The sequence below is a fragment of the Physcomitrium patens genome, chromosome 10, assembly GCF_059467195.1.
Source record: "Physcomitrium patens ecotype Gransden chromosome 10, ASM5946719v1, whole genome shotgun sequence".
Taxonomy (NCBI): Eukaryota; Viridiplantae; Streptophyta; class Bryopsida; order Funariales; family Funariaceae; genus Physcomitrium; species Physcomitrium patens.
Window position 1 is genome coordinate 7,097,778 of NC_143419.1, and position 14,500 is coordinate 7,112,277.

The 14,500-nt window shown below is 39.6% G+C and overlaps 2 protein-coding genes across 3 annotated transcripts; both read right to left on the bottom strand.

Annotated features, from left to right (window-relative positions):
• Positions 1 to 1,620: 1,620 nt before the first annotated feature.
• On the bottom strand, positions 1,621 to 5,621 carry LOC112287251 (transketolase, chloroplastic). The gene is made up of 6 exons (XM_024530081.3): positions 5,075 to 5,621; positions 4,855 to 4,907; positions 4,241 to 4,437; positions 3,615 to 4,046; positions 3,243 to 3,396; positions 1,621 to 3,039 (listed from the first exon to the last, which is right to left on the bottom strand). The coding sequence occupies exons 1-6, from the start codon at positions 5,520 to 5,522 to the stop codon at positions 2,077 to 2,079; spliced, it is 2,247 nt and encodes a 748-aa protein (XP_024385849.1). The 5' UTR covers positions 5,523 to 5,621; the 3' UTR covers positions 1,621 to 2,076.
• A 5,135-nt stretch (positions 5,622 to 10,756) lies between these two features.
• LOC112287609 (uncharacterized) lies at positions 10,757 to 14,298 on the bottom strand. Of its 2 annotated transcripts, none has more exons than XM_024530770.3 (5): positions 13,568 to 14,298; positions 13,276 to 13,353; positions 12,234 to 12,749; positions 11,538 to 11,997; positions 10,757 to 11,351 (listed from the first exon to the last, which is right to left on the bottom strand). In XM_024530770.3, exons 1-5 carry the CDS (start codon positions 14,180 to 14,182, stop codon positions 10,915 to 10,917), a joined length of 2,106 nt encoding a protein of 701 aa, XP_024386538.1. In that variant the 5' UTR covers positions 14,183 to 14,298; the 3' UTR covers positions 10,757 to 10,914. The 2 variants fall into 2 exon arrangements, with proteins under 2 accessions (XP_024386538.1, XP_024386537.1); XM_024530769.3 differs by having other exon boundaries at positions 11,502 to 11,997.
• Between the last annotated feature and the right edge of the window lie 202 nt (positions 14,299 to 14,500).

Consider the following 14,500-nt stretch of genomic DNA (forward strand, 5'->3'; position numbering starts at 1 on the left):
ATTTCTTTCTTGACTTTCTTAAAAATTACTTGATCAATCTACAATAAGGATAGAATAGAAAAAGGCCTTAGTATAGTTGATTTTTCAGAGGCTACTAAAGCATTCCTTATCAAATAGATTGTAAGAGCTCATGCTCCAAAATCTAGAACAAAATTGGCAAAGTCTAGTCTTAAATGTGCGTATTTCTAGGGTATAATCTCCCAACTTCTTTTTATGAGATATAGAATAGATTTTAATAGTGAAATATTGAATTTCTATTGATTGACTTCCACATAGATGCTCATTAAGTTGCAACTCTATATTCAAATTATCTCCAACAAGTCAAAAAAAAAATTTAAGACATAATACAATTGCTAACTATTCAAGAAGTTAGATCTAAATATCTACTTATTAATCACATTAGTTATGCTTGGTCGTTTTTTACATAGGTATTTTCTTAGAACTTGAAAAACTATACTCCAACAAGATAAAACTTATTCTAAATTCCAAGATTAGATTGGTTCATATACCTTGGAAAAGAATCAATTGGTTCATACAACTTGGATGAGAATCAATTGTTGTATTCCAATTCTCTACGCAATACAAAAGTGTTGAAGAAGATAATTAGTTCTTTTTACTAAAATTTATAAAATTAAAATCTTCTAGATAGGTATTTAAGCTTCTATACTACAATGATATTCTCTCTTAAAATCAAGCAAACCTACAATCCAAAAATAATGAGACTTTAGTCCTTGGTTTTAAAAAAAATAATTAGAGTGGCTTATAAGACTTCTTAAATACAAAAAAGAAAAAAGAAAAAAAAATGCATGAAATTTTTCTATGGCCCATTGTATGAGCTGATCTTTGAGCCTAAATCATATTCTTAGGCAATAATAAAAGAGTTCATAATATATTCATCCAAACTTAGATAAAAGCTTCTTCAAAGAAATATCTCCACTACTAACCTAGAAACAAAAAATGCAGTATACTACTAAAACATACTTCTTGAAATAAAATGACATATGATCCCAACTACAATCCAAAAAAGAAACAAACTTTATTTGGTTGCAATGGCAAATGAAGTGGTTGTCAACACATGAAAAGGCAAATTAGTTTAGTTATTGAGATTGATTGCGTCAAACAAAATTGGCATGCTGAAATTCAAAACCATTATAAACTGAAGCATGTTCTATTGTTTGTTCAAAAGTCATGTTGACATTCAGACAGGTATTTCTTTTAATGATTTTCATGTGATCAATAATCAACTCTCACAAGGATGAAAACAAATAAATCGAAAGTATTAAGTAGAGAATTCATAACGCGTATTGTGAACATAACATTTGTTAAGATCCAGATCATACTGTTTCAATCATACATAATTTAGTGTGTTGAAGGTGACATCAAATTGATTTGTAAATACATGATTACTCCAAATCAAAAGTGCTCACACAATACCCACAAAAAGCAGAAATCACGGCGACATGGGCTAAATGAAAGCACTAGGGAGCACAATTCAACTCTGAAATTTGACTTGAACACAGATTAATGCTACAAAATTCCCACGACAACAATTCCAACGTGGACGTTCTGACGACGAAGACGACAGCTATGCATTTTAACACAGCAGATAAAAACCTCAGGTGATGAAAACAAAAGTCACATATTAAATGCACACTGAACATGCTTAGGGAATCCAACTTTGCATGGAAGTTAAGCAGTAGTCTGCTCATTAGCACCCCGGGTGCTCAGCTTCTCAGAAGGCGAGAACGCCGGGTCTACTGCGACTTACAATGCCTTTCCATAACCACTGTTGCAATAGTTACCAAGCTGAACTAATCTGTCCCATTACAAAGTGGGTGAGAGAAGAAAAGCCTTGTACATATTGCAAATCTGAAAAGCCTGATGCAACAAAAGCTTGTCAGTGTTGATGAACTGCCATGCTTGGTTGCTCCCAAAAAAGTAAGTATCTGCCTCTGCTTGCGAACGTCGACTGCTAGGTTAGACTCCACTAAAAGCTCTCGAGATCAACTACAATGTAACTACTCTATCAACGATCAAGGACCACTAATTTCGTTTGGGTGACGATTCTTATGTCAATTAGGCCATCACTTCCTTCGCCTTCGCCACCACGTTGTCGACGGTAATTCCGAACTCCTTGTACAGAATGTTGGCTGGGGCACTGGCACCGAAGTGGTCTACTCCGATCGCCCTGCCCTCCAGGCCGACGAATCTCTCCCAACCGAACGTGGCGCCGGCCTCCACCGACACACGGGCCGTCACATCAGAGGGCAACAAAGATTCCTTGTATTCCGCGCTCTGCTCCTCGAACAACTCCCAGCAAACGAACGAGATCACCCTCACGGTCTTGCCCTCGCCCCTGATCACGTCCGCGGCCTTCGCGGCGATCTCCAGTTCCGAACCCGAAGCCATCAGGATCAGGTCGGGTTTGTTGTCCTTGGAATCATCCGAGATCGCGTATGCGCCGAGCTGGACATTGTCGATGGAGGTTCCGGGCAAGTTGGGCAGTTTTTGTCGCGACAAAGCCAAGGTCGATGGTCTCTTCCTGTTCAGCACTGCCACCTTGTAAGCTCCCGAGGTCTCGTTTCCGTCCGCAGGCCTCAGCATCAACATGTTGGGCATGGCCCTAAAGCTGGCCAAATGCTCAATGGGCTGATGGGTGGGACCATCCTCTCCCAAACCAATCGAGTCGTGGGTCATCACGTAGATCACACCAGCCTCGGCCAAGGCGGAAATCCTCATCGCCGCCCTCAAGTAGTCAGTGAAAATGAAGAATGTGGCGCAGTACGGGATCAGACCACTCAAGTGCTGCAGCATTCCGTTACAGATAGCTCCCATGGCGTGCTCCCTCACTCCAAACCTCACGTTGCGCTCAGCCGGGGTGCTCTTCTGGAAATCTCCGAACATCTTCATCAGGGTCATGTTCGATGACGCCAAATCGGCACTGCCACCGATCAGCCCTGGAAGGGTCCTGGCCAAGGCGTTCAAACATCTCTGGGACAAGTTGCGGGTGGCGTCACCAGCGTCCTCGGGGGTGAAAGACTGCATCACACCCACAAATTCCATTACTCTCGATAAAGTACCATCAACAGCCTGTTCAGACACCAATTACAATTTCACTTCCACTCACATTGCACAGGCACATAATCGCAAACCTACCCAGTATCGCAAATGTTAGATCTTGCCAGACTTAACAGACCACAACTGTTGAAATCTTGCACTACCAAGCAGTCTGATTTACTTACAGGAAGAGCCTTGTCCCAGCCTTCGGGCAATTCACCGCTGATCAACTGCTTGAACTCGGCACCTTCTTCAGGGTACTTCTGTGCGTACTCCTCCACAGCAGCTTCCCACTCGCTCTGGTACTTGGTTCCCAGGTCAGTGTGCTTGCTCCAGTGGCTGCCACAAAGAAAAACATGCAGAGACATGTGAGACACCCTGCGTTCTAATGTTACACCTTTGACACATCGCTACATCTGCTCAAGAAATTTACTGCAATGGAACTACAATCGACGACTTACGGTAAACACTCTAGAACAGCCCACCCCCTGCAATCATCGTCCACAGAGCCACATTACAACCACGTGCTCGGGAAAAACATCCGCAATTACACTCACCTCTTGACTTCATCGGGCACGTGGAAGGGCTCATATGGCCACCCCAGGTTCTGCCGAGTCGCCTCCACCTCCTTGCCTCCCAACGCCGCACCGTGCACAGCATACGAGTTCGCCTTATTCGGCGATCCGAAACCGATGGTGGTCGTCACCTTAATCATCGTTGGCTTGTCTGTCACGGACTTAGCCTCTTCGATTGCGGCACGGATCTCGTCGTAGCCGGTGTTGCCATTCTTCACCCAGATCGTGTGCCATCCCAAAGCCTCAAAACGAGCATCCACGTTCTCCGTGAAAGCGATCTCGGTGTCTCCGTCGATCGAGATATGGTTGTCATCATACAAACAGATCAACTTGCCGAGTCCCCAGTGACCCGCCAGCGAAGCCGCCTCGTTAGAGATACCCTCCATGTTGCAACCGTCTCCCAGAATACAGTAACTGCATTGAGAAAACAATCCACATTGGTCATCGTTCGATTCAGCAATCCTCTTCAGCGCTGTAACACAAGTCAGCCTCTAACATTATATGAGCGGAATTAGAGCAAGTTACGCCACAACAATCCAGGGGATACCCGGATTATACCGCCTTTCACACTAGTGCTAGCGCAGCCAGCAATGCAATGTGTCTCTTACGTGTAGTGGTCCACGATCTTGGCGTCAGGCTTGTTGAAACGGGCAGCCAAGTGGGCTTCGGCCAAGGCCAAACCAACGGCGTTAGCGATACCCTGGCCGAGAGGACCGGTGGTCACCTCAATACCGGGGGTCTCAAAATTCTCGGGGTGCCCAGGGGTTCTGCTTCCCCACTGCCTAAACTGCTTTAAGTCTTCTTCCTGAGAACACAACACACAGCGCCAATCAACACACTTTCACGAACCGCACAATCAGTCCTTTCCGGCAGACAGTGTCTAACTGTAAGACGTTGCTTTTCGGAAAATCTAGGACCACTCCTTTTCAGCTTAATACCTTGTACCCATCTGAAGGAAACATCCTGTTCGACACTGTTCAAAACGGATTCGGTTCGAAGTCCCCATGTACTGGTGCGAATTCGGAATACGGAAGCCTCAAAAACTCTCAAATACCTCATCTGAACAGATTGTAATCAGCCTAAAGTTGGCGCTAAAAAAAATTCCCAAGTCTATGCTTCCCCTTGTCCAAAAGGCAGCAGTCAAAGAGTACATACATATATTTACAAAAAACCTGAGACGCTGTACACCAGTCTCGGTAGGTCAATGAGTTCGTAAACATACCTGAACACTGTCGTACCCAGCGAGGTGGAGGAGAGCGTACTGGAGCATGCATCCTGCCGGGCCAATACGCATTGTCAGTCAGTGACAAATCTACGGCATTGAGAGTTCAATTGGGTTCCTTCAATTTTCACATGCGGCTAGCGACATTCAAATTTGAAATAGCAGTGATTAATTCAGATCCCAGATCATGAATGAAATGATATTAGCCGCAATTGCTCACCGTGGCCAGCAGACAACACGAAGCGGTCCCTGTTAAACCAGTAGGGATTCTTCGGATTGTACTTCATCACCTCATCGTACAAAATGTGCCCCATGGGAGCGCACCCCATAGGCAGACCAGGGTGACCAGAATTCGCCTTCTCCACGGCGTCGATAGCCAAAAATCGGATGGTGTTAACCGACTTCTCCACCAAGGCGTTATCAGTCTTCTGAGCGGTCTCCACAGAGGCAGTGGCGCGCACGGACACCTTCTTCCCCTTGCGTGCATTCCGAGCTGGCACGGCAGCGTCACTGCTCACGCCCTTGGAAGCAATCCTCAATCCAGCAAACTTGTTCAATCCCAATCCCTGCACGGAAGCTCCCAGGCGTTCACCCTGAGCAGTTCCGCGCACGGCAGCAGGCGCCACAGCGCCTGCAACCGCAGCCACATTACACCTCGCCGCTGCCATGATTCCCAGCGCTCCTGAACCCAAGATCTAAGCAAAGAAGAACAACTAATCTCAGGGAAACGCGACGTGACGAGGGAACCGGGAGCCAGCCCCGACGCAGGTGACGAAGCTAAGGAGAGAGGGGGGCAAGAGGCAGGGTTAAAAGGATTAGCAGGCGAGGGGGAGGGGACAGGGATTGATGCGGAGCAAAGCAGTGCTGGGGTAGGAGTGGGATGATGGGCGAACGGGATCCAACGGGTCGTCGCGGCGTAGCCGCGAAACGGGGGAGCGCGACACAGAGGGCGTGAGGGTGAGGCCAGGTGAGGCTGGTGGGTGAGGATAGGGCACTCTTTTTTGCGAATGCCCGGATGGGTGGGTGGAACGAGTGGCTGCTGGTCCGCGGTGAAGGTGGTCCATGGCTGTGGCCGCTCCCCCGGTGACCGCCCGTGCCTTCCCCGGCCCCCATTCGCTCTCGCGTTATCCTCCTCCCCTCCTCTGTCTCCGCATCGCCCTCCCCCTCTCTCACTCTCTCTGCCCCTCTTTCTCTATGTGTGTGCATGACTGTGAGTCTTTCACATGTGTTTCTGTACATTTGGTTGGGAAATATCTCTCACATGTTCTTGTGTTGTTCAAGGTTGGAACCTCGGCGACGCATCTTGGTTGTGCATCTGCCCTGCCACTTGCCTGTCATTTTGCTATAGATGCTGGTTTTGCCATTTACTGCACCTCAGCGAGTGAGATAACGAGTCATGTGGTTAGCCAAAACCCTTCTGATGTTTCTAAGCATCTTGTGTGCGTACAAGAAGGAAAATTAGTATTTCCACTGTTTTTTCCACATTTGTTCCTAAAATATAAGTTGCAATATGTGCAGTTTAATTGATTTGTCATTGTCATCAATTGTGTTTAGTTTTCATTTATGTGATTGTACTTAGGCATTTGTCAATTACTAATTCTTCCCTTCTGCTTTAAATATCACCAAGGTCATAATTCATGAATAAAAGTTATGTATATATATATATATATATATATATACATAAAGAAATTCTCTACGTGAATGTTGCGACATAATATTTTGAAGTATAAAAATAAGAAATCAAGAATACCACATCTCACAAATACTTTTAGTATGTAAAATAAATAAATATATATATATATATATATATATATGCTAATGCCTAGATCAACTTATTTATTCTGCAATCTGACTTGATTTATTTATTTTCTTAAGAAAATGCTCTTTGAAAATCTCTCTTGAAATTGGAATATAAACAAAAAAAAAGGTAATCAAAGCACCTAACTAAGGTGTATATAAAATTCCGAAACTAAAGTAGAATTCAGGATTTCAACATATTAAATTATTATATTTACAATGATATTTTGTTTTTAGATTTCAATGAAATTTATAAATATTAAAAAAACAACATAAATAATAATATTAAAAAATTTACGATTAAAATTAAATTCATCTATACAAATATTTTTTTTAATTTTATATTTTAATAAATACATATCAACACATATGTATATATATAATGAACTTAAATGAACTAAATCAATATTACATCACATAATGTTGTGAACTAGGTCTTAGAATACTTGTTAAAAACAATTATATGAAATTGGTCAAAAAAAACTAATGCATAAGTCTTAATTTGTTTTGGAAGATTTAAATATTCTTAAAATATGTGACAAAAAATCCATGTAAAAAATAGTTAATTAAAAAAAAAACAAAAAAAAAAAAACAAAAAAAAACAAAAAAAAACAAAAAAAAACAAAAAAAAATGATTTGACATAAAACACTGAAATTAAATATTGTAGATGCTTAAAAATTAATTTTTTGGGTCTTAAAAATAATAAATAAATAAATAAATAATGATAAGATTTACAGCAACTTTTCCTTTATGAATTTATTATATTTTTAAGATGAAAATAACACGAATTTGTTTTTTTATTATAAAGTATTTATAAAATAAAATAAAATTTATTTATTTATTTATTTATTATATAATAAAAAGAAAAAAATTATACTTGAGATGATGAAATCTATAAATTGATTATAAACTTGGTTTAGATAGATTATTTTTCTAAAATTTGGAGCTTTTCCTTCTAATTGATGTTGTTGTCTAATCAATTTTTTAAAGTTATGCTTTTATAATCAAAATAACAACGACCTAACTAAAATTCCAAACATATAAATTACAAAGTGATTTTTAAATATTACCAAATCTTTAATAGTAATGTTATTTAACTATAAAGAATTAAGGATACATAAACAACATATACATGATTTATTATTAAACAATGATAATAGAATGTGCACTATAAACCTCAAACTCTAAAGGAATTTTGACAGGGCATGTATGGTTTACAAAACACAATAAATAAGTATGTTATTTGTAAGCATAACTTAAGAATAAAATAAAAAGTTGGCCATTTGTAAGTATTCATTTTTTTTAAAAGTATAATTAATTATAAAACCTATTTGATTGTTCTTATATAAATCCTAAAAACTACAGTTCCATATATTATAATGATCCAGATACAACTTAAATATAAAAAAAAGTATTCTAATAAATATTGTCTAAAAAAAAATTAATTACTACAATACTTATTTTTTTTTAAAGAAAAAAGAAAAAAGATACTTATGCTTGTTAAAAAATAATAAAAAAAATCTTTGGTTGTAACCAGTAATTAATAAGTATAACACTTTTTTTTTTTTTAAATGAAATGATACTTTCAAATAAATAATATTGAAATAAAAAAAAGTGTTTGACTTTAATGCTATTGTAATTCTAGGATACAAAGAACAAACTGTTTATATTTTAAGTATACGTATATTTTTTTTTCTTTTCTTAATGTAGCATTTTTTAAACATTTGTATATTGTTTGAATGTTAATTGGCTTATTATTTGTACAAATCAAACATTATTTTTTTAATAAAACCACATTGTTTATAATAATAAATACAGGTTATATATAGGTTATATATTTTTTTCTTTCACTTCTAATGATATATATATATATATATATATATATGTATATGTATGTATGTATGTATATGTATGTATGTATATGTATGTATGTATATGTATGTATGTATGTATGTATGTATGTGTGTGTGTGTGTGTGTGTGTGTGTATGTGTGTGAGATACTATTATCTCTTTCAAAGTTTAAAATCCTTGAAAAAAATATTTCTTGTCACATTGGTGTATGAGGAGCCTATGGAAATAAATATACAATAATTATAATATCTATGTAAAATAGTTTATTTTTTATATTTATAGTTGTATATATTAGTGAATTATTATTGATGAATAAAAATTACCAATCCTTGAATGCTTTTAAAGTTAAGACACAAAATTATTTTATATATATATATATATAGTAAAATACTAAATAGAATGTATTATCGTATTTATTATTATATTAAATTATTTTTTACATTAACATATCTTTAAAAAATTATTTATAAAAATTTATAGCTTATATTAAAACAAATAAGATATGTGTATAAATAAGTATAGTTATATTTGATTTTTGCAGAAATCTATCAATATTATTTCTTTAAATAATAAATTTTATTAGTACATTTTTTATGTTTATTTTTTTTTATTAATTTAAAAACCTTTTTGTGATATTTATCAAAGAAATTCATACTCAAATATTTTTTTCATAGAAAATCTAAATATTCACTAAAATAACACAAGATAAAAAATTTTAAAACATGATGCTAAGTTGGTAGTTAAAATGAATGTACGTATATATATATATATATATATATATATAAATTAAATTTTCAGAATATCATAATGATAAAAATAAAATATATTAATAAATTGATAACAAAAGTATTCATATTTTTATTTCTTTCCATAGTTACTTAAAGATAAAAGCTATATTCTGAAACTAAAATATTCCATCAAATAAATAAACCAAATTTTATTTGCTGCTGATTAAAAATATTCTATACATAAATTTACATTTAATATACAAAAACTGGCTATTAATGGTCTAAACTTGATTTTGTTTCATTTATAAATATTTTTATCAATTAAAGTTATTATGACCTACTAAAGCTCACATTTTTGAAGGGGACAATTTAATTGATTTCAGTTTAAGTGAAAGATATTAACATCACTTTTTATTTCATACATAACACAATAGGGGGTTTCAAACATTGCACTTTCACAAAACCAAATAACTAAGATTCAACACGTGATATTTCTAGGATCACTCAAAATATCAAATCCAAATATTACCATTCAAACTTTATTATTCCTTGATATTTTGATTTCAAAATCACCCACCTCACAAGATAGGTGATTTGGTGAAGTATCAAGTGATATTTCAAAATATCACTAGATACTTTGAGCAAATATCATGGATTACATATTATCCAAAAAGGCCATGTTTGAAACCCTCTAATGTGTTGAAATTTTTGTAACATAGGACAATGACACAAATATCTTTAGCAAGTTTGAAGCTTGCAAATTTCGGACTTATTGAAAGCTAGCATTGAGATTGTCGACATTGTTCATTCACATGTTAACGTCACTTGCTACCTGTAGAATTAACTTGAGAGAGATTAATTGATGGAGTTCGTAAAATCATCTGTCATTCACAAATGAGAATCCTAGAACTCTGGTTCATTTTGTCTTTATGAGAGATTATGAATTTAAAGTGGGTACTGCTTACAGAATTCTAAGCATCCCCAGATTCTCATGGCCACCGAACAGCAAACTCCAACATCCATAGAACCGATCCTTAGAACCGAGGTGGAGTGCAGATGAGCAGGTTTTCAGGTTCAGAATATAAGGGAAGCAGAGACTCGGGGGCCCCCTTAAATTTTTTTGTGTGCCATTTACCTTTGTGTCCGTCACTGAACCTCTCTCTCACTCACATATATATATATATATATATCTAAATGTGTTCAAATAAAACTGAGATACACACAATGTGTATTAGATAATGACACCCTCAACCATACAGCGTGGGTACAGCTTAGAAGGTAGGAATTAAGCTGTCACTGCCTCTATCAAAAGTGTAGTTTCAGCAGACAAGTTAAATATAGTCCTGGTTAATGACATGCATCCAAGTAAAGGTATTTTCTCAAGTTGGGCAAGACTTGTCAGAACTACCCCACACAGTAATCAAAGCTAAACGCACAAAAAAAGACAAAAAAAAAATAAACTCTTAACCACTACATGTAAGAGATACTACAGCATACATGACAAAGCAGGTACATAAAAGAAGCTGAGTCACGGGCCCAAAACAAGGCACTCAACCACACAAGATGGTCATTGAATTTCTAAGCACAATATGCTGCTCTCATTACTACATGCTAAGTAGACAAAACAAAAATGAAAAAAATGAAAAAAATGAAAAAAAAAAAAAAATGTTGGATTTAAGTTCCTACCTACCAGGATTGTTGGACCAATAGACATTACTATTTGGACCAGGAGTCATCATGCCCGGACGAATGGCTCCAGGCTGCATATAAACAGGCTGTGGAGGATTACTGTAGCAAGGGATTCCTGTCACTATACTAGGACCATTCACGGGCCATTGACCAACAGGTCCCCTACCATCACTACCTGGATGCACTGAGCCTTGCACTTGTCCCTGTCCTTGTGACTGTTGCATTTGCCCTTGTCCTAGTTGCATTTGTGTTTGTTGCATTTGGTTAACTTGTGAATTTCTAGTATACTGTGCTGGTGGAATGAAAACTCCAGTCCCAACAGGCTGATGTGGAGGTGCATACATACCCATTTGCTGGGGAAGAGGATAAGAGGCTATGGGTACCATATTAACCCTTGCTTGATACATACCTTCTGGATGTTGGTAATCACCTGCACGATTGCACACCGCTGCCAGTAAGAATTACGAATAAGAACTCAAAATTACAAACGAATCTGAAGCACCCATAGTGTGTAACATTAAAGAGTTCATGACAGCAGCTGCATCTATCCAATAAAATAGAGCAAGAAGAAAGCGCGAACCTCGACTTAACGGTAGATGCACACCAGAATACAAACCTGCTGCTTGATGAGACCATCGAACATTGGAACCTAGATATGGAGCAGACTGAACTTGGTGAACCTGAGGAACCTCCCCGTGAAGTGGTCCACTTGAAGGGCCCCAGTGTGGAGGACCACCTGACCTTTGTGGTGAAATTTGTGGAGGCTGCTGCTGGATAGGCCTTACCCCAGAAATAAAATCGTGATGTGGAGACTGATAAGGCAGGGGCTGGCGCTCATTGTAATTAATCATAGAAGACCTAAGGTCAGGAACCTGGGAGTAATTCATGTCAGAACGAGGGGACCTATTCCAGGAGTTTTGCCTGTCTGGGGAAGGATGGAATTGTCCTCTATGATGTTCACCACCAGGTCCCTTGTCTCTAGTAAAGTCTCGAGAAAACACTGGTGACCCTAAAGAGTTGCTCCTCTGATGCCCCCTTCCAGCGGCACGTGCCTTGATTGCATCGTCAACTTCAATCTGCACATCATGTGCAAACCATGTGTTTGGATTTGTCACCTTGAGAAAATCGAGATCGAATTTCACGTTCTTCCTAACTAACTTCTCAAAGAGAAAACATTTTTCGAAGTAATGGAAGATTCAAACCCATTTGAACATCCAAACTGTATCCAGAAACGTTCCTCAAAGTCCAAATTACAACGGCATCAAAACTACCAACACGAACTTCTGCTGCAGTAATCAACATGCATGCTTACCATGCTAGCAGAGTCACTTCTTGAAAATCTACCTCTGCCACCTCCTCTACCTCTGCTATTACGTCCACCTCCAGGCTTGTGTCGATTACCACCACCTCGACCCCCGCCCCATCCGGCATCGCCGCCCACCCCGGCTTGATGACCCTGCTTAGCAGCTTGCTTCTTCATCCTTTTCGCCTCTTCCTCCTTCTCATCATCAGAAAACTCCTCATCGTCTGATAATTCCTCGTCATGCTGCCCGGAAGCGTCATACCCTTTCTTCCTCAACTCTGTGTCATCTTTAAGAACAAAGTTCGCAAATTCTTGCACAAATCCAACCGTCACGCCTCGTGAAGCTTTGTCCGGCACATCGGCCGCCTTGTTGTATCGGATGACGTAGTAGGGTTTCTTAACGGGTCCGAATACTTCATCTACTATCCCTAAAGGTTTTCGCTGTTCACTTAGCCACAAAATTGAGCCTTCGTTCAATACCATCTCGTGTTCAACGGCTTCCACAATAACTTGTTTGTCCATGATCTGTCATTGAGAGTGCAGAGTGTAAGACGAACTTTTGCAAGTCGCAACACATGCAGAATACGTAAAGACGAAGTCGGCGTCGTTGGTTCTCCTATTGAAATATCTGACATTTTTAACACACACCCACGGCAAGGCTCCATTCTAACTCTAGACTGTAACGATATGTTGAAAGAATACATTTTTTAACAGTTACAATGGTCGATCTAAATGTGCTAAAACGTTGACCGCAACATAAGCTCAATTGTCATGTAGCGTCTTTTCACCCGTTCGTTACTAGAGGTGGGGAAGTAAAACTAAACGAGGAGCTGCTTTACTTTCCAACAAAGGGCATTGATGCAGTAAAACTAAACAGAAGTCTAGGGAAGTTTTCTAATCTCGCACAAGATCAGACTCACAAACAAACCGTCGCTACTGCGACTTTTTCTCCTGACTCTAATCTAGCCCTCAATCTCAAGCCCCGGCGGCGTCAAGCTTTTAAAATTATTACGCTTCAGTAAATGCGACAAATTATTTGCGAAAGACTTACAGAGGAGACAACGCCAACTTCACGTGGAACTTGATTAGGCTCCAAGACTGCATCAATTTCTGACACAGGAGGCAAGTCCTGCATCCCAACCCCATTCACCACCAAGACCTTCAATTCAAGCCCTAGATCTCATGAATCCCGATCCAGAACTTCTAAGAGACCAATGTATGTTACGCAAAACAAGTCAAGGAATAGAGTATGAGTATTCCCCAGAGCAGGCAACAGGTCAGGTGCTCATCAGTCCTGGACCTCAAAACAAGAAATCACTTAAGCTCAAAGTCATGAAGAACACCGTCACTTCGTTTGCAGTGCGGGGAGGCTCTGAGGAATCATCTTCCTCGTCACTATCCGCCTCATTTGCTCGCCGAACCATCTTCTCCAGATGCTCAGAGTTCTCTATAAAACGTTTCTGCATATCAGCAGCATTCACATCGTCTTCCTCGTCGCTGGATGCGTCCGACGACTCGCCACTGTCCACAAGCGGATCACTATCTTCTTCCACCATACCCTTACCATTTTTGCCGGCTCCCTCCTCATCCTCACTCTCATTCTCCTCCTCGCATCCTTTCGCAACCCCGTGGCCGTTTCCATGAACTGGGGTCTGACTGAAAGCCTCAGCAGCTTCTGCAGCAAGAAGCACATCCTGTGGAATACAACCATCTATGTCGCCCGTAAGCAGCACCTGCTGGCTGATCTGCATATTGGACTCTCCTTCCTCCTCTTTGCTGCATCCAGTGCGTTCCTCCAGTGCTTTCCTACTAGTGATCCCAACGTCACCCCGCGATCCCGTGTCCGACATCCTCCCACCTCCGTTCGATCCCAGCATTTCTATGTCATATGTCTCCATAACTATCTCCCCCGCCTCCACCTCCATCTCCGATCCCCCCTTCCCCTCCCCCGCCATCATTCCTTATCACGCGTCTACCCTGCCTACTCCTTTTTTTTTTCACAACCTCCCCTGGCCAACCTAAACGCCCACCACTCCCTTTGCACAAAAGCCGTCCATCTGCTCTCAAACCAAACCTTCACAACCCTTGACTTCCCACACTAACTCCCTTGCTCCGCTACTCCAAAACCCCCGGCGCTTCCGACACTTCCCTCCCTTCACGCACTAATCATTCCCGTGCCACGCCTGCCAAATCACCCACACTCGCCTCCGCCACCGGAGCTGCGTGATGAACTCACTCTGTTTCGCTGTGCCAACTCTCGTCTCGCTCTCGTCTAC